This window comes from Poecilia reticulata, linkage group LG15 (assembly GCF_000633615.1).
Source record: "Poecilia reticulata strain Guanapo linkage group LG15, Guppy_female_1.0+MT, whole genome shotgun sequence".
In the NCBI taxonomy this organism is placed as follows: Eukaryota; Metazoa; Chordata; class Actinopteri; order Cyprinodontiformes; family Poeciliidae; genus Poecilia; species Poecilia reticulata.
In genome coordinates, this window is record NC_024345.1 from 1737628 (window position 1) to 1753164 (window position 15537).

At 39.1% G+C, this 15537-nt stretch overlaps 2 protein-coding genes across 3 annotated transcripts in view; both read left to right on the top strand.

Annotated features, from left to right (window-relative positions):
• Window positions 1-22: 22 nt before the first annotated feature.
• Window positions 23-5628, top strand: mdh1ab (malate dehydrogenase 1Ab, NAD (soluble)). The gene is made up of 9 exons (XM_008428894.2): window positions 23-114; window positions 609-707; window positions 1172-1268; window positions 3282-3457; window positions 3568-3690; window positions 3779-3955; window positions 4206-4319; window positions 4906-4995; window positions 5088-5628. Exons 1-9 carry the CDS (start codon window positions 112-114, stop codon window positions 5208-5210), a joined length of 1002 nt encoding a protein of 333 aa, XP_008427116.1. The 5' UTR covers window positions 23-111; the 3' UTR covers window positions 5211-5628.
• Window positions 5629-8673: 3045 nt separating this feature from the next.
• Window positions 8674-15537, top strand: part of ugp2b (UDP-glucose pyrophosphorylase 2b) — a 24260-nt gene continuing 17396 nt past the window's right edge. Inside the window, exons 1-2 of one of the 2 annotated variants that reach the window (XM_008428888.2) lie at window positions 8674-8946; window positions 14987-15114. In XM_008428888.2, coding sequence (XP_008427110.1) covers window positions 15016-15114 — 99 coding nt within the window. In that variant the 5' untranslated portion in view covers window positions 8674-8946; window positions 14987-15015. Of the gene's footprint in view, window positions 8947-8974; window positions 9770-14986; window positions 15115-15537 lie in introns of those variants that run through there. The other variant, XM_008428887.2, reaches the window with a different exon arrangement.

Here is a 15537-nt window from a genome sequence, read left to right on the forward strand (position 1 = left end):
ACTCTACCGTATGACATGTAAAAGTGTCGTAGTGAAAAGAGGCTTTAAATAGGAGTGACTTCAGGCGTCAGTCAGAAGTGGGGGGAGAACAGTTCGAGTTGTTCTGTCAGCATGGTAAGTACTAGAAGCAGAAGATGCTCAATTAAAGGATTTTCTTTTATAAAGTATTGTAGATATGTATTAAACTTGTCGAGTAAAAAGTGTTGTCATTTTTCTTTTAGTTAGTGATTAAAAAAATGTTTAATTTGAAATAAGTTGGTGAAAGATAAGAAAGTTCATCCAATTTGTAGTTCATTTTTTTCTCTCTTAAAACGATGTACTTGGTTGGCGTTTGAGTGAAATTTAAGGCAATGAATGAATGAATGGTAGAGATGTGGATCAGCTGATAACCTAAATTTATCCTGGTTTTGTTATGCAACAGTAGGTCCCTAATAGAGACCAAAGGGTCTATTTATACATTGACCCCCTGATCTATTTAATCCAGTTAACAAAAAATAGAACCCCCCTGCTATGTGTACTTAAAATGAATTTAGCTGCCACCTCCAGGAAACCGCCTTTCTAAAAGCAAGAAAATTTGTACTTCTGTTTCTTTACTTTGTATTTTTCAGTCTGAGCCTATCAGAGTTCTGGTGACCGGCGCTGCTGGCCAGATTGCATACTCTTTGTTGCTGAGCATCGCCAAGGGAGATGTCTTTGGCAAAGATCAGGTAAAGATGGGCTTTATCAAACCCTAACAACCCACTAAACCCCATTATCTCATTATGTGGTGTAGAGGTGCAATTGCAGTGTGACAGATATCGACAGGTGTTCAGAAACTGCTGTCAATGTGGAGAATGTCCCACGCCATTTTTTGAAGGGGGTGGTAATGAGCAGATGTTGGCTATGTTGGAGTTGAACAGACTCCACTCGCTCACCCATGTGGCCTCCGATGAAAGAGGATTGTCCTTGAAGTCAGTGAGGAGGATCTTGTGCCAAGAGTCTTAGTCCATTTTTAAAACCACTTGATCCGTTTGGCACACACAGTTGTCACCGAGTCTTACAGCTTTACTCGTGCAGTGTGTCTGAAGCCTCGCACAATACACTTCATAATTAAATACACACCATATTAATTTAATATACTTTATTATTTTTAATCTAATACTAAATATCTCTCGTCTCTTTCGTTTATTAGCCAATCATCTTGCTCCTTTTGGACATTACTCCCATGCTGCCAGTATTAGAGGGGGTGGTCATGGAACTGCAGGACTGTTCCCTTCCACTTCTGAGAGGTAAACATTTCAAACCATGAAGAAAATAAACTCAACAATGTTATAAAATGAGATCTCTTCTTAGGGATCATTCACCAGATTAGTGTAAAAGATGACAAATTGAATAAACCACACATTGTCTTCAACAAAATAGCTGAAACACACTTATTTAAAAAGTAACTATTAAAAATCTTATTGGAGTGATTGTGGAACAAGCCTTTCTGGCTGTTTTTAAAGATGTCCGTAACATTTAAATGGAGTGACAAAAAATGTGCAACTACTTGTTCACTTTACAATGTAGTGTCAATTTTAAGTCCAGTTTTCAAATCATATAAATTCTTATTTCAAATCTACTGATAGTATTCCCAAATCATATAACAATAGCAGCTACCCACTCCTTAGGACGTTTTGTTACACTTTTTATTTGGCTTAGAAATTATTGTCTTTTACTCTCTGAACTAAATGTTTACCCCAGGAATTGTGTATGGCTCTGCTTTGTCTCCTCTGGAGATCTTAGACTAGGCCACCTGACCTTTATGTGTAAAAGTCTTTTAGGTGTCGTCATTGTAACCTTCATCATGAGATCGGGTGTGAGGGGCCATTATGTGCCAACTCTATTGTGACCTAGATTTTTTTTTCCTCTGTGAAATGATGCTTTGTTTGGACAGGCACTGAGTGGCCCCTGTATTAACCAGCTGTAGTGCAAATACAGCACTTTAGGCACCAACAGAGATGGACAGATACAATTCTGGGTCTCCATGAGAAACGTTCAGGGTCCATTTAGTCTTGTTTTTCACTCTAGTATGTGACCATTATCAATAGCTTGATTTGTTTTGTTTTTAATTGCCAAGTCATTTAACTCTGACCAACGCATCATTTATGCACAAAACAGCCCACAAGCTCAAGGGACAAACTGGTAAATATGTTATACAATGTTTTTACAAGTGAGAAAGACGAGGTTGAATTAGTGCAAAATACATGGTTTCAATCTGGATACTGACTGTTGAGTGTCCTTTGGAGAGTCTATGATAGAAATTTTCTGTAACAGCTGTTTTTATTCAAGTAACTCTATGTGGCACTGACCTGAATGCAAAAGTCCAAACAGTTTCCAGGATGTGGGGGGTCTGCAAAAATACTAGTGGTTTGTTTCCCGACCCTAGACCTGTACAAGACCTGGATGGAGGGAAGATCGGCCTTGATGATTCTCTCAACATACCTAGTTGTTTGTTGTGTTATGAACCTAGCCAAACTGCAAAGTGATGGACAAGCACAGGACGGACTGAATGATGGCCATATAGAAGATGACCAGCAGCAGGAAGTACAGTCTCTTCCAAATAATGTTTGTCTATGACCATCTCAGGTCTCGACAAAGGGCCTCTCCCTTGAACTTGAAGTGATCCACAGGGATGGTGGGGTATGTTATCCAGAAGTTCACCATCATCTCAACTGCCTCGAGTGGGTTAAGCTCAAGGTGGTTCTGACTAAAATGGTGGATCAGCCAATTCACCTCCCGTCGGTATGCAGACTCATCAATGTCCTGGATCAGACCAATGATAGTGGTATCACCTGCTAACTTTAGGAGTCCAGTCAGTGTTACAGTGTGAAAGGAGGATTGGGGAGACAACACACCTCTCTGATTTGGGGTGCCAGTACTGACGGTTTTTATGTGGGAGCTTACAGTGTTGGGTGTCTGGGTTGATAGTGTTGAAGGCTGAGCTGAAGTCTACAAACGGGATCCTGGCAAATGTCCCTGAGCGGTCGAGGTGGTGCAGGATGAAGTTAAGTCCCAAGTTGACTGCAGGACCTGCTGACCTGTTTGCTCAGTAAGCAAACGGCAGGGGGCCCTGCAGATTACTGGGATGTCCTTCAAATGTTTCAACACCACTCAGTCAAATAATTTCATTACCACAGACATCAGAGCAACAGGCCTATAGTCATTTAACCTCATGATGGTGGACAACTTGTACTCAGTTTTTGGGGTTTTATTGTGAAAAAACTCACAATTAACCAGTCGTTTATTTTCTCCTTTCACAGACATTGTGCCCACTGACAAGGAGGAGGTGGCCTTCAAAGACCTGGATGTGGCCATCCTGGTGGGCTCAATGCCAAGGAAGGAGGGGATGGAGAGGAAGGACCTTCTAAAAGCTAATGTGAACATTTTCAAGAGCCAAGGGGCCGCCTTGGATAAGTATGCTAAGAAGACCGTCAAGGTAACATTTATTTCTCTTGTGTTGCTTCTTTAACATTTTCCTTACAGTTACAGATTTGTGCCTTGACATGAGAGGTTACCAGGGTTATATGTAGCTGGGTCCATTTTCAGGTGCTGGTTGTGGGAAACCCTGCGAACACCAACTGTCTGATAACAGCCAAGTCCGCTCCCTCCATCCCTAAAGAAAACTTCTCCTGCCTCACACGTCTGGACCACAACCGGGCTCGCTCCCAGGTCCCTCACCTTTTTAAGGCACTTTAGTTTCTGTTTGCTTACCAACTCTGTGATGAAATCTGAGCTCTCACCCTCTCACACCCTGCAGGTGGCAATCCGCTGCGGTGTTCCAGCCACTCAGGTGACGAATGTCATTATCTGGGGCAACCACTCGTCGACCCAGTACCCAGATGTGCACCACTGCAAGGTCAACATGTCTGGCAGCGAGCTCGCCTGCTTTGACGCGGTCAAGGACGATGCTTGGCTCAAAGGAGATTTTATAGCTGTGAGTCGATGTCTTCTCTGTCGGGGCCAAACCTGGACCTTTTGATATGTTCACATGACGGCAGGGAATGGAACACCCTTCACACTTATTGCAGTGGGCAGGGGTTTGCTGACTCTAATAAGTTAGAAATTGGCTACTACAAGAAGTAAAACTTTCATCATTTCAGTGTTCAATCTTCAAAGGGCCACTCAAATTTTTGACATCATTAAGAATCGTTTTTGATTTAATTAAGAATGTTCTCTTTTTACAGACTGTTCAACAAAGAGGTGCTGCAGTCATCAAGGCGAGGAAGCTGTCCAGCGCCATGTCTGCAGCAAAAGCCATCTGTGACCACATGAGGGACATCTGGGTTGGTACCCCAGAGGTAAGTTTCCTAATACTACTGTTTTTTTCTCTTGTTGTTGTCATAATGCTATCATTTTATTCTCATATTATTTTTACTTAACACTGGTAATATTAAAGGATGATAAGCCAATGCCCCATATATTTGTAATTGTGCCTAACATAATTTTGTTATCAGTTCCCAGAGGTTGTTGTTAATCTAATTAATCTTAACTTTCTATGAATAATTTCTGTCATATATCAACACTGGCTACATGTAGAAGTATGGATGATTCTTCCTATAGCCATGTTCTGTGTTGTTGCATTGCTTATACTTTGTTGTGGTGTTGCCAATTTGAGACAAACCAACTTGTGGAGTGTAGAGCATCAATAAACATTTGCATTAGACAGAAAACGGCTATTGATAATTGAAATTGGTGTGCATACCTGATTGTTTAAGCTGTGCCTCGAAAACAATTGTCTGTCTACTAAGTCACCTGACTGTTCCATGTTGACTTGAGCACCTTCCCCTGAAAATGTCTGTGCATGCTTCTGATTATTCTTTATTTTTATTGATTGTTAGTTTGAATTTTGATGCCTCAGTTTGACTCGCTTTGTCTTTTCTACAGGGTGAATTCACCTCTATGGGGATCTACTCCACTGGAAACGCCTATGCAGTCCCAGAAGACCTCATCTACTCGTTCCCTGTCCAGATCAAGGTGGCTCTGACGTGACCTCGCTTTCACATTTCAGCAAGCTCACTGAGGATTATTTTGTTATGAGAGTGGTGTTTTTGTTTTTATCTCATTAGGATAAGACCTGGAAGATTGTGGAGGGCCTGGCGATCAATGACTTTTCTCGGTCCAAGATGGACGCCACCGCAGCAGAGCTTATGGAAGAGAGGGATACAGCTGTGGCTTTCCTGGGAGTATGACTGCACTCGGTCGGACCGACCCCTGTAGCATGTAGACCCAAAACTCCAGAGGCACGCCTGTGACGCAGAACTCCATAAGCCCCTTCGCTGCTCTCTGCAGATATACATGTTCACATGAAAAAGAATGTCAGGGTTTGAGAGTGTAGATGGATTTATATTTGTCCACTGCCAGACTTGGGTTTTTTTTTTAACTAGAGAAATAATGAATATGAGTTTACTTTGATCAGAAAAGCAGCAGATTGGCTGCTTATCTTTTCGGTTCATCTTGATCTTTAAAAAAAGCTTCTTATCAGACTTTGTTCTCTGGATGCGAGTGGATGGATGGATGACTCTTTACATATTGTCAGTGATTCACTTAAATCATGAAACACTGTATCTGGTGACTCGACGTTAAAAATTAAAAATGTGTATAAAATAATATGGCTCCTTTTCTTTTTAATACCTTTTTGGTTTTTGGTTCTGAGTGACTCAACGTACCAGCTTCGCAATGTTTCATGAGGTTTGATTGGCTTGCACTACGATGGTTAATTCAATGTTACATTGCAGTGTGAATTACCATTGCATTGTATCATAATAGAAATGTCAACGGTTGAGATAATATTCACAAGGGGGAATCCACTTTTTGCTCTTGGTGACTTCAGAAAAAGCATCTACTGTAATTGAAGGCTTCAACTGTTGCTTCAGGTTTATTGAGTTTATTGTAGATGTCCAACCAAACAAGCTGACTTTTAAAGTCCCTGTTGGTAAGAAGCCATAGCTATTTCATAAAGCATAATCTATCATTTCATTTAACCGTTTTTAATTCGAAATATGCATGTCCAAGAATTTTCCTCAGTGCAAACAGCCTTGTGGATGTGACATGTCTGGCCATTTAGCTTTTTTAATCTATATTTTAGTTAATATAAAGATGACATTTTAATATTTCAAAAGGGGTTTTATTTTTTGTTTTACTGGTCTTTTTCCAGAGGCCTGACAGAAGTGAAATGACACAGCTGTACCAGACGGGGGCAGTATTTCCTCATCCCACTTGCATCAGAATTCATAAATGTATTATTAGTACGATTAACTAGAAAATGTAATTGCTGATAAAGACAAGCTCTAAAGGTACAAAATCCACCATGAAAATGTGACACTCCAAGATTAATGCTTCATGTTTCACGGCATAAATATTTCCAAATGGTTTGGCATAAATGTAACAACACATACAGAAAGCTCGGTGAAAGAAGCGTTCTTTTGGCTTCGTGTATATTTATAACTCTGTGTATGGTTGAGAGAGAGACGAGGTCCTTAGGTCCTTAGCCCTGACCTGACGTACCTTCCTTCCAGGGGGGGGCGCCGATTTATGTTTTCGCATCCACCTGAATAATGTGTAGTTGCGCCACTGGCTCCACAGACAACATTTCACAAGTAAGATGAACATATTATTGTGTATATTTTGTGATTAGAATATCACTTTACTGTATTTATGTCCACTGGCGAGATACCAGCTATTATTAGCTACAGTGCTTGGTGTAATACGGGTTTATCCCCGCTATGAAGGCTAACTGAGATTCTGTAAATCTAAAAAAATTAATTATTCTCTAACATTGACTTAGATTATCTGACACAAGAGCCTATTTTAGAAGTGAAACAATATAACACATATTATAAAACTTATATTATGTGTTATAACATTCACCAGCAAAGTTTACACAGGTGGTAAAGACTATTATTTATATGTAATTCTTTTACTAGTAAGATACATCCCAAATCTTTTTGTTTTGAAAGTTTCATAAAGACACGATGTGAGGAAGAAGAGAGAAATATATTTAAAGAGAGACGGATTCACTGCAGCACGGATGAATCTCATATCGGATTTTGGACTCAATCTCAGCTGTTGAATCACTGAAGCTAGAACTCGTCAGCTGAAAAACATACATACATACATACATACATACATACATACATACATACATACATACATACATACATACATACATACATACATAATTCAGTATTAATCATTATTTATTTGTGCAGTTATTAATCATTATTTATTTGTGTTTGTATAGTTATATAAATATGTATTGATGTTACTAAATCATTTATTAAATAAATTATGAACGGCTGTGTGCTTTGTGCTCTTCATACATCGATGTCAGAATATTCCATTCCTATTCTATTGTTATAGCCACTAAGCATATTTAAATATGCTGAACTATGTATTAAAAAGATACTTAAAAAATACAATTGATTATAAATGTAGCTTTGATATATGTTTGAATATGGTTTCCAGTAACAAAAAAGCATGTTATGATCGATTAAATGCGCTGATACGTCATTGTGCCTGCTAAACACATAACGCTGAGTGGAGTGGTGTACCGCCCCAAGATGGCCGCCCTAAATCTCGTCAGCGACAATAGGCCAGAGCGGTCCATGAGGCGTCTATCCTTATATTATGTCTATGGTCGAAGAATCCGGCTCTTCCTGTTGAGCCAAGTGGTTCGGATCCAGAAAAAGAGACACAATTCCTATCATAGACACTCAGTAGTAGATGTTGGATCGAAACCTCCGCCATATAATAGAGGGCATTTTTGTTAAAACATGCAAAAAGTTGTAAATGCCAGTTCAGAACTGGCATTTAAGCTGTTTAATTGCCAGTTGTGAACTGGCATTTAAACAGTTTAAAAGACATTGAACGTGAAATAATGTTTTAATGTTTAATGTTTCACAATTAAAACATTAAAACATTTGAAATGTTAACTGTTTTCTAATGTGATGGGGAAAAATCTATAATTCAGCACTACATGCTACCATGAGTTATATTTATTGTAGGGTATAAATGTTTTATTTTTTTAAATAATATGAACACACAAAACAAAAACAAAAATCATTTCAAAATATTTTTTTTTTTACATATTTCTTAACTTTAGAGAAATTCCTATCAGAAACAAACTTCGAGAGAAAAGGAGATAAACTTCTCAATAATCAGTGGAAAAACCTTTATTGGCATTACAGAAGTCAAACACTTGTAAAAAATCTTAGAAGTTTCTCTTTGGTGACTACTAGCTCCCTCCACAAAACAGAATAAATGTTTAATTAGACTAAAGCATAATGGGATTAGATGACTTAAAATTGTTTAAAAGGGAAATATAGTAAGTTTAGGGTGTTTCATGTTGCTCTTGTCATGTGATTTTGCCAGTTCTTACCTCCATAACCTGGTAGTACCAAGGTGAACATACATTATTGTATTGTTTAATATTATCAAACAAAGTTTGACGTAACTTAGGTTTTTTTTTTCTTTTAGGAAATCACGTTTTCTTAGGCAAACTTGCCACTCACAGTATGGCGGAGTCGCCGACGTATCGTTTCTGCTTGACAACGACGAAACCAATGCTGCGTCTAGTCGTGTACGTCTACGTTCCATCACTTGCAAGAAAATACGTCGCAACAAACGATTGGTGCCCAAAATTTCATCACAGGAAAGAAGTCCTCTCATTGGTTCCCATTTGCCCTTGCTTGGAACGGGAGTGAATTGTAAAAAATCGTAGAACTGTTTACCTTTTTAAGTTTTTCATTGTTTTACGCTTTAGTTTTTTTCCCCCTACAAAGACGAACTGTAAAGAAAACAGTGGCATGGTGTTTTAAGGTACCCTGGGTTTAAAAAGAACTGAGCGTGTCTTCGCTGCCTTCTTTGCTGTGGTCCAGGCCGACCGACACCATTGACTTTCTTCCGCCAGCATCCCACAGTAACACAGTAAGAAAATGGCTTCACACTAAATATTGCTCTCTCTCGGGTTTGTGCTGAAGACTGTCGTTCAACTGGAGAGACGTTTTTTTTCATGCTATCATCCAGTTACCTAACCGCTTTGCCAAAAATATTAATCGGAAAAGCGAACGTTTTCTTCCGCGTGATTAGTTGGCCCCTCTGGACCGCATTCCTGGATGACATCCTATCCCTCCACCAATCTTTCCCAGTTTCCTTATTCCCTCTATATTAAGGATGCTTTCAACACACACTATCTATCCCATCGGTTAATGATTGACAGCGTCGGTGTAGACGTGGTTCCTGGGCTGAACGGAGCAATAAAAACACTCGCAGGGGGCGAGGCAGCCGGTGGGGGAATAAAACGTGAACAGAGGTGTGAGTTTGGACTCACAGCCAGCATTGGTGACGTGCTTTTTAGTGGTAACTTGGAATGCCACCAGTAACAGATCCTGCTTTGCTCTGGTTCAAGCGTACTTTTCCGTGTCCGGTTTGACTTCTTGACTGTCAATAAGATAAGTGGGACTCCTGACTGGGTGCCAAGATCCTGGGAATAGTGGGATGATTTAAAAAAGCTCCTACGACTGGATGAATGAAGGACTGAGCGAACGGGCGGCGTTAAGATCACCGCATGGAAACTTTCGGGTTCATTTTACGGGATGCTGTGTTCAATGACCTTTCGCTTGTCACAGTGAATCTCATGGAGTGAAAACAAAAAACACAAAAAAACTTGAAAATAATCTGTTTTTAATTGAAACTTGTCGACTGGATTCATAGTACTTTGGCATCTTAAACATGGCACTTTATGTAGAAGGTAAGAAAATATTTTGAAACTATGTAACTAAATGTTACATTGTTTACAAAACAATGTATCATAAATCTGACGGAATGCCCTAATGCTCCTATTCTAATGTCCATTGTGTGTTTTAAATGCCTTCTAGCTGTTTCTGTCGTTTTATTCTTACTCCAAACATGCCGTTTTATTCCACCTAACAATTTAAATCACAAAGTGCTTAAGTTTTCGTCACATACAGAAGGGCTTTGTCATCTGCTTACATCTGCTAGGTTCAGTTTTACTCCTCTAGATTTCAGTCAGAGCTGAAATGAAGCACAGGGTGCGTTATCCTGAAGCACTCTGTGCTTTATCCTGGTACAAAGTGGTACAGGTGGTACAAAGTGGTACTTTATCCTGGTACAAGGTACAACGTGACTTCGCCCTTTGCACCTTGTCTGTTATTGGTCACTCCTTTTTATAAAGTAAAGTTGGAGTCAACATTTTCTCGTTTATTCTCGTTTTATTTTCTTGTTAACTTTTCAAGAGCAAAACTTTGTGAATTAATTTGCTTTTGTTGTCTGATTCCCCAAAGCTTGGGACAATGAGCTACAATCACTGTTTGCTCACTAAAGACCAGAAATGTGTATTTGTTTCATAACTGCTACAAAAATGGAAGGTTCTGTTTTTACTATGAAGCTTCTCATTTTGCTAATAAATGATACATATATGCTTTAAACTAGTCTTAACCTCTAACCACCTAAAGGTCTTCAGACGTCTCTCTTTTTGTCTATTTTTGCAGTGCTTTTCAAAAGACATTTATGCATGATTGCAAAGACAAAGCCATGCATTTGTCATTTGAAAAGCGAACTTTAATCCCACTCTGAAGTCTCAAGGATTGCCATCCACTTCAAGGTTTCCAAACTTGCCAAGCCCAGTGGTTTGGCGCTAGGTCAGTCATTCATCCAGCTGCCAATCGTGTTTTTTGAGTTAAACGTTTTTTTTAAAGTTGACAGGAAATTTGAAAATATCACTTGATAATTATGTGTTATTGAAAGATTTGAAGATTAACACCTGAACACCAACTATAAGGTCTTAAAAATGCAAACATTTTAAAAAGACCTAAATAAATAAGCAATGCTTAGCCTGGTGGGGGCACAAGTAAAGCCTGGTGGCCCGCCAGGCTTAAAATACACTGGAGGAAAACCCTGCACCTTCCGTTCAGCTCCGGTCAGTATCCCTACAGCATTATGTAGGGATACTGATTAAAGTTTACACCATGTTTCATTTTATGAAATGGAGTTCCAACAATATCCAGCCAATCCCATCCAGGTGATGTGAGCTGATAGCATTTTTAATGCAGTGGTTGAAGATTGACTTGACTTTGCGAGTGTTTACCCGTCCTATAAAGTAAGCTTCTTTGATCCTCTGGTTTCATATATGTTGCTTGCTAGCCAATAACAGTTAATCCAGTTTCTACAAGGGAGACTGGATTACCAGATGTTGTTGACTAAATGTTTTTAACATTCAGGGTGTTCACAGCCAAAGTGAGCTACAGAGAAGGATCCGGTTCCGGTTCTTGTTGTGGTTGAGGAAAAACCTTTTCCCACCGTCAGCATCCTGAATACAATATTCTTTGTCTTCCATTTATCAGGGATTTTTTCTTTTTTACCCAGCTGATTAAAATATGTTGAGCTAAAGCAGTTCCTTAACTCAGCACAAGCTCGTCCGCCGCTTCCTTGACCTGTGAGTTTGGTGGGACTCTGATTGGGACTGATGAGAATGTTGAAACACCACATGAACAAAGTGAGGCTGCGGTAGAAACTCTGAACTCTTCGACACATTTCTTACTGCTTAAAATAAAGGAATAAATAAATAGTAAAGTAAATCAGTCCAAAAAATAATCAGCAGGTCTGACCTACACTGTTGATGTTAGTATTTTTTTTAAATTGCAGATGCATCCTTCACTACAAATGATCATGTGTACACTAAAGGAATCCTGCATTTTAGGCAAAAAAAAAAAAAGTTAATTTTTCTGATTTAAAAAAAGAAATTGAATTGTTTATTTGTATCTTTTAGTATATTTATAGTATTGTACAAAGGAGACTTTAGTGGTCGAGTAAACAATCTGCAGAATGTGTCAGTATTTTTATCTGATTAAAATTGTCAGAGTAATCAATTAATTGATGTCTAAAATAATGGTTAGTTGCAGCCCTAATGGAAACGGCAGCGTTTATGGTGTCCCTCTTCAGTTTTATTTGCTCAAACTGCCTGTGCGTTTTAACGTTCTTTAATGACTGACTACGGTAAGTTGTCAGACTGCATAATGCCGAATGGAATGGAGTGTTTTGTTAATCATTGTGTCTGTTCATTATCTCGGTACTCCCGTGTTTCCTCCACTGGCACAGAACTGGGTGAAGCTGCATTTCAGCAGCCAAGCGGTCAGGAGGACTCGTTTTGTGTTTCTAAACCGTCGCTCCTGCGCTTCTTTCACCAGTATTTCCTGAACGTTTCAAGTGGGACAAGTTTGTTCCTCATTTCAGCTGGTCGTGAACGCAAACAGGATCTAAAATGATGTGCAATAGTACAACTTACTCTGTTTAGTCATGCAGGTTGAGTTTGTCCTGTTGCCTGATTGTTTAGCTCGTTACTCAAGTAACAGAAGCTAACGTCATTAACCGTCTTTCTATGGATCCTTTTGTTCACACCAAATCTAATGTTTCTCTCTTTGTGAAAAAATAATAATAATATGAACAAACAAACAAAAAACATTACACTATTTATTTTTTGCTTGTTTTTCAGACATTTTTCCTTCTTCCTCTACTGTTTTTTCACATTGTTCCCTTTTTTTTTTTTTTTTACGCAGTATATTGGATTTTCCAAATAACACATGGATGACTGTGCGAGTTCACACTAATTTAGAAATTAAAAAAGGCCCAGGGATATGTACGCTTCAACCTCTGGAGTTTCAAGTGGTTACAAAAAAGTCGTAATTTAATCACCCCTCCATCTTTTGCACATTTACTTTACTTGTCTGTCAGTTTTATTTACTTTTTCATTAATTTTTTTTCTACTCATACTTTCTACACCATCATTTTTAGTTTGTATTATTATTGTATTTGAGCTTTTTTTTTTAAAGTTTCTTTATGATGAAATCTTACAGATTTTTATCATTTTATTTGTCACATCCATCAACACACACACTGCACTCTTCCAGTTTCTAGCTCAATCTTGTTTGCTTCATGTAAAAGAAGTAAAAAATTGACCACATTCCTACCTGTTTGGTCCCTAGATAGCCTTTTATTCATGTCTTTAAGTTGTCTAAGTTGGCCCTGTTAAAGTGATCTACGGTATTAATGTTGTATGGTGTCTTGTAAAAGTCATAGATTGACTCCTCACCTTGCAAAATAACTATTCTTGTAGAAAACACAGATGTTCTGATTAGTCAGAAATTTAAAATAAAAATTGTCAAACTGGACTTGACAGCGTTGTTGCAAACTGGAAAACAAGACAAACAAATGCTGTATAAAATGTAACTAAACATCTATGTAAAGAGTTGGTTGCTGCTTTCTCAGCCCTAATGTTGCCTTACCACACTGTTCAAACCTTCTCTAATGCTGCATTACTGCCATGGAGACGAAAAGTACACCTTAAAACCCAGTAGCTCATAAAACCACCTACTAGCAGCAACAATTTCAAGTAGTAATTTCCTTTATAGCTTTAATAGTCTGTCATAACTTCACAGTGATATTTTGGTCAACAACTAAGCGTTGCTTCGGGTTATTAGTCTTTGTACTATGGGTCCGAACTTTGAACTCAACCATTAACATCAGACACACGCTTATTGTTTTGTCTCGTGACTTTTTATCTTTATTCTTCAGTCATTATGTTGTAGATTTTGTCAAGCGCTTGATGATTGTGCAAGGTGTTTATACTGATATGCTGAGTTTTGTTTTAAATGAACAAGATGTTTCGCATTCTGACCAACTATTTGTCAAACTGGGACTGTCCCAGTATGACCCTTCCAAACAAACCATGATGGTTCCAGTTTTTTATAGCTGCAATATAAAGCTTTTATGTTTCTTTTGAGACTCTCTGTGAGGTCACTGGTGACGGGTTTCCTGCTGGGAAGTAACACGGCACTTCATGTTCCAAACTCACGAACACTCACCAATAATGCAATCAGTTTGCTAGATTGTTTTCACAAAGGTTTTACAAAAACATGGACAAAAAAAAATCACTTGATACCAAAGGGGGAAAAAAATCAAAATCATAACCACCCTTCATATTTGAAAGGCGCTCAGATGTTTACCTTGAGGTTTGGATGGTAATGAAATTGGGTAACTAGTAATTATTTTACTACTTCTTGTCAGATGACAAGAAATCTTTCTGGCTGTTTTCATACCAGTTATGATACAAGCTCACTCTGAAAAGGAGGAGTACACCCCGTGTTTGGACGAACGATACTAAACAGAGAAGCCATTGGCAGACCGCTAGTACGGTTGTGGTATGAAGCAATCTTGTGAAGCATTGCATCACATTTCTGTTTCCAGTGAGAGTCATGCATCCTAAGCTCTTAGTCATTGGTGAACTTTCTCTGATATTTTCTATTCTAGAGAAAAGTCACAGACTCCCAAAGTGAATTTGGAGGGACAGCGATCTGGTGAACACTCGAAATACTAGGAAACAAATTTATTAGCAGACCAGCTTGTGGCCTTAATTTTGTTTAGGGCTTGGTTAGCTTAGCAGTGAATTGTAGCTCCTTTGCTCCGTTTTGCAACATACCTCCTTCAACAAAAAGCTATTTTAGATTGAAGGAGATTTCTCAAACACTTTTGGGAAACACTGAGTAGTGCTTATTAGTCGACAGGACAGCTCGAGCTCAAGAAGTACTTCCTTTCTTACTTCAAAAACTCCTAAACATGGTTTCATCAACATCACAAGCTTGAGGCACTCTCCTTCATACTTTGTTCGGGCTTATGACAATGGCTTACGCTTACTTCACCAGACAACGTGACGCAACTAGAGGTCTCTCTGGCGAGAAATATTAACCACAAGTCCTCATTATCATGTAGAGGTTGAATATCAAGGTGCAACACGAGCAGGCAAAAATCCCCATATTTCGTCTCATGGAAGATTCTGAGCTTAGAAAATGAGGCGAAAGTCTGAAAATCTGAAATGAGACACCATGAATGCCTGCTGCATCGGTGGAAAGAGGAGAACTTTGACCTTTCCTTCTCTACTGTCTTGTTTGTTCAGGTCTGAGTGAAAGAGTGCCCCACAAAGGCATGGCTCAGTTTCAGGAAATGATGCGGCAGCAGCTGGAGAGCTCCATGGACGCAGAGCTGGAGAAGCTGGTGGACACGGTCACGGGGGCCGACAGAGACGTACGTCAACACCGCGTCTTCATCCCTCCCCTCTCTGTCTGAGACCATCTGGTTGTGATTTAGAGGGGCGGACGGCAATGCTGGGAAAACTCAAACCTGACGTGTACTGGAGCGTCATACCAAGCAGGGTTACACCTAGAGGAGTGCAGACACGGTTTATTGGGAAAAATAAACAGCCGCTTAATTTCTTTAATTTATGGGGTTTCACTGAGGCATTTCAGCCAGAGACTTGAGAGAGTTAAGATGAGTCAGATGTTTCGGGTAAAACATTTCGGAGCAAAACAGCTGCTAGTCGATACAAAAAAAAAGTCATATACACTGCTCAAAAAAATAAAGGGAACACTTAAACAACACAATATAACTCCAAGTAAATCAAACTTCTGTGAAATCAAACTGTCCACTTAGGAAGCAACACTGATTGAC

Bases quoted from the DNA above. Each gene is read 5' to 3' on its own strand.
- mdh1ab (XM_008428894.2), top strand. The intron at 3,458-3,567 runs GTAACATTTATT...GTCCATTTTCAG, and splicing joins ATGCTAAGAAGACCGTCAAG to GTGCTGGTTGTGGGAAACCC. The intron at 3,691-3,778 runs GTCCCTCACCTT...CACACCCTGCAG, and splicing joins ACAACCGGGCTCGCTCCCAG to GTGGCAATCCGCTGCGGTGT.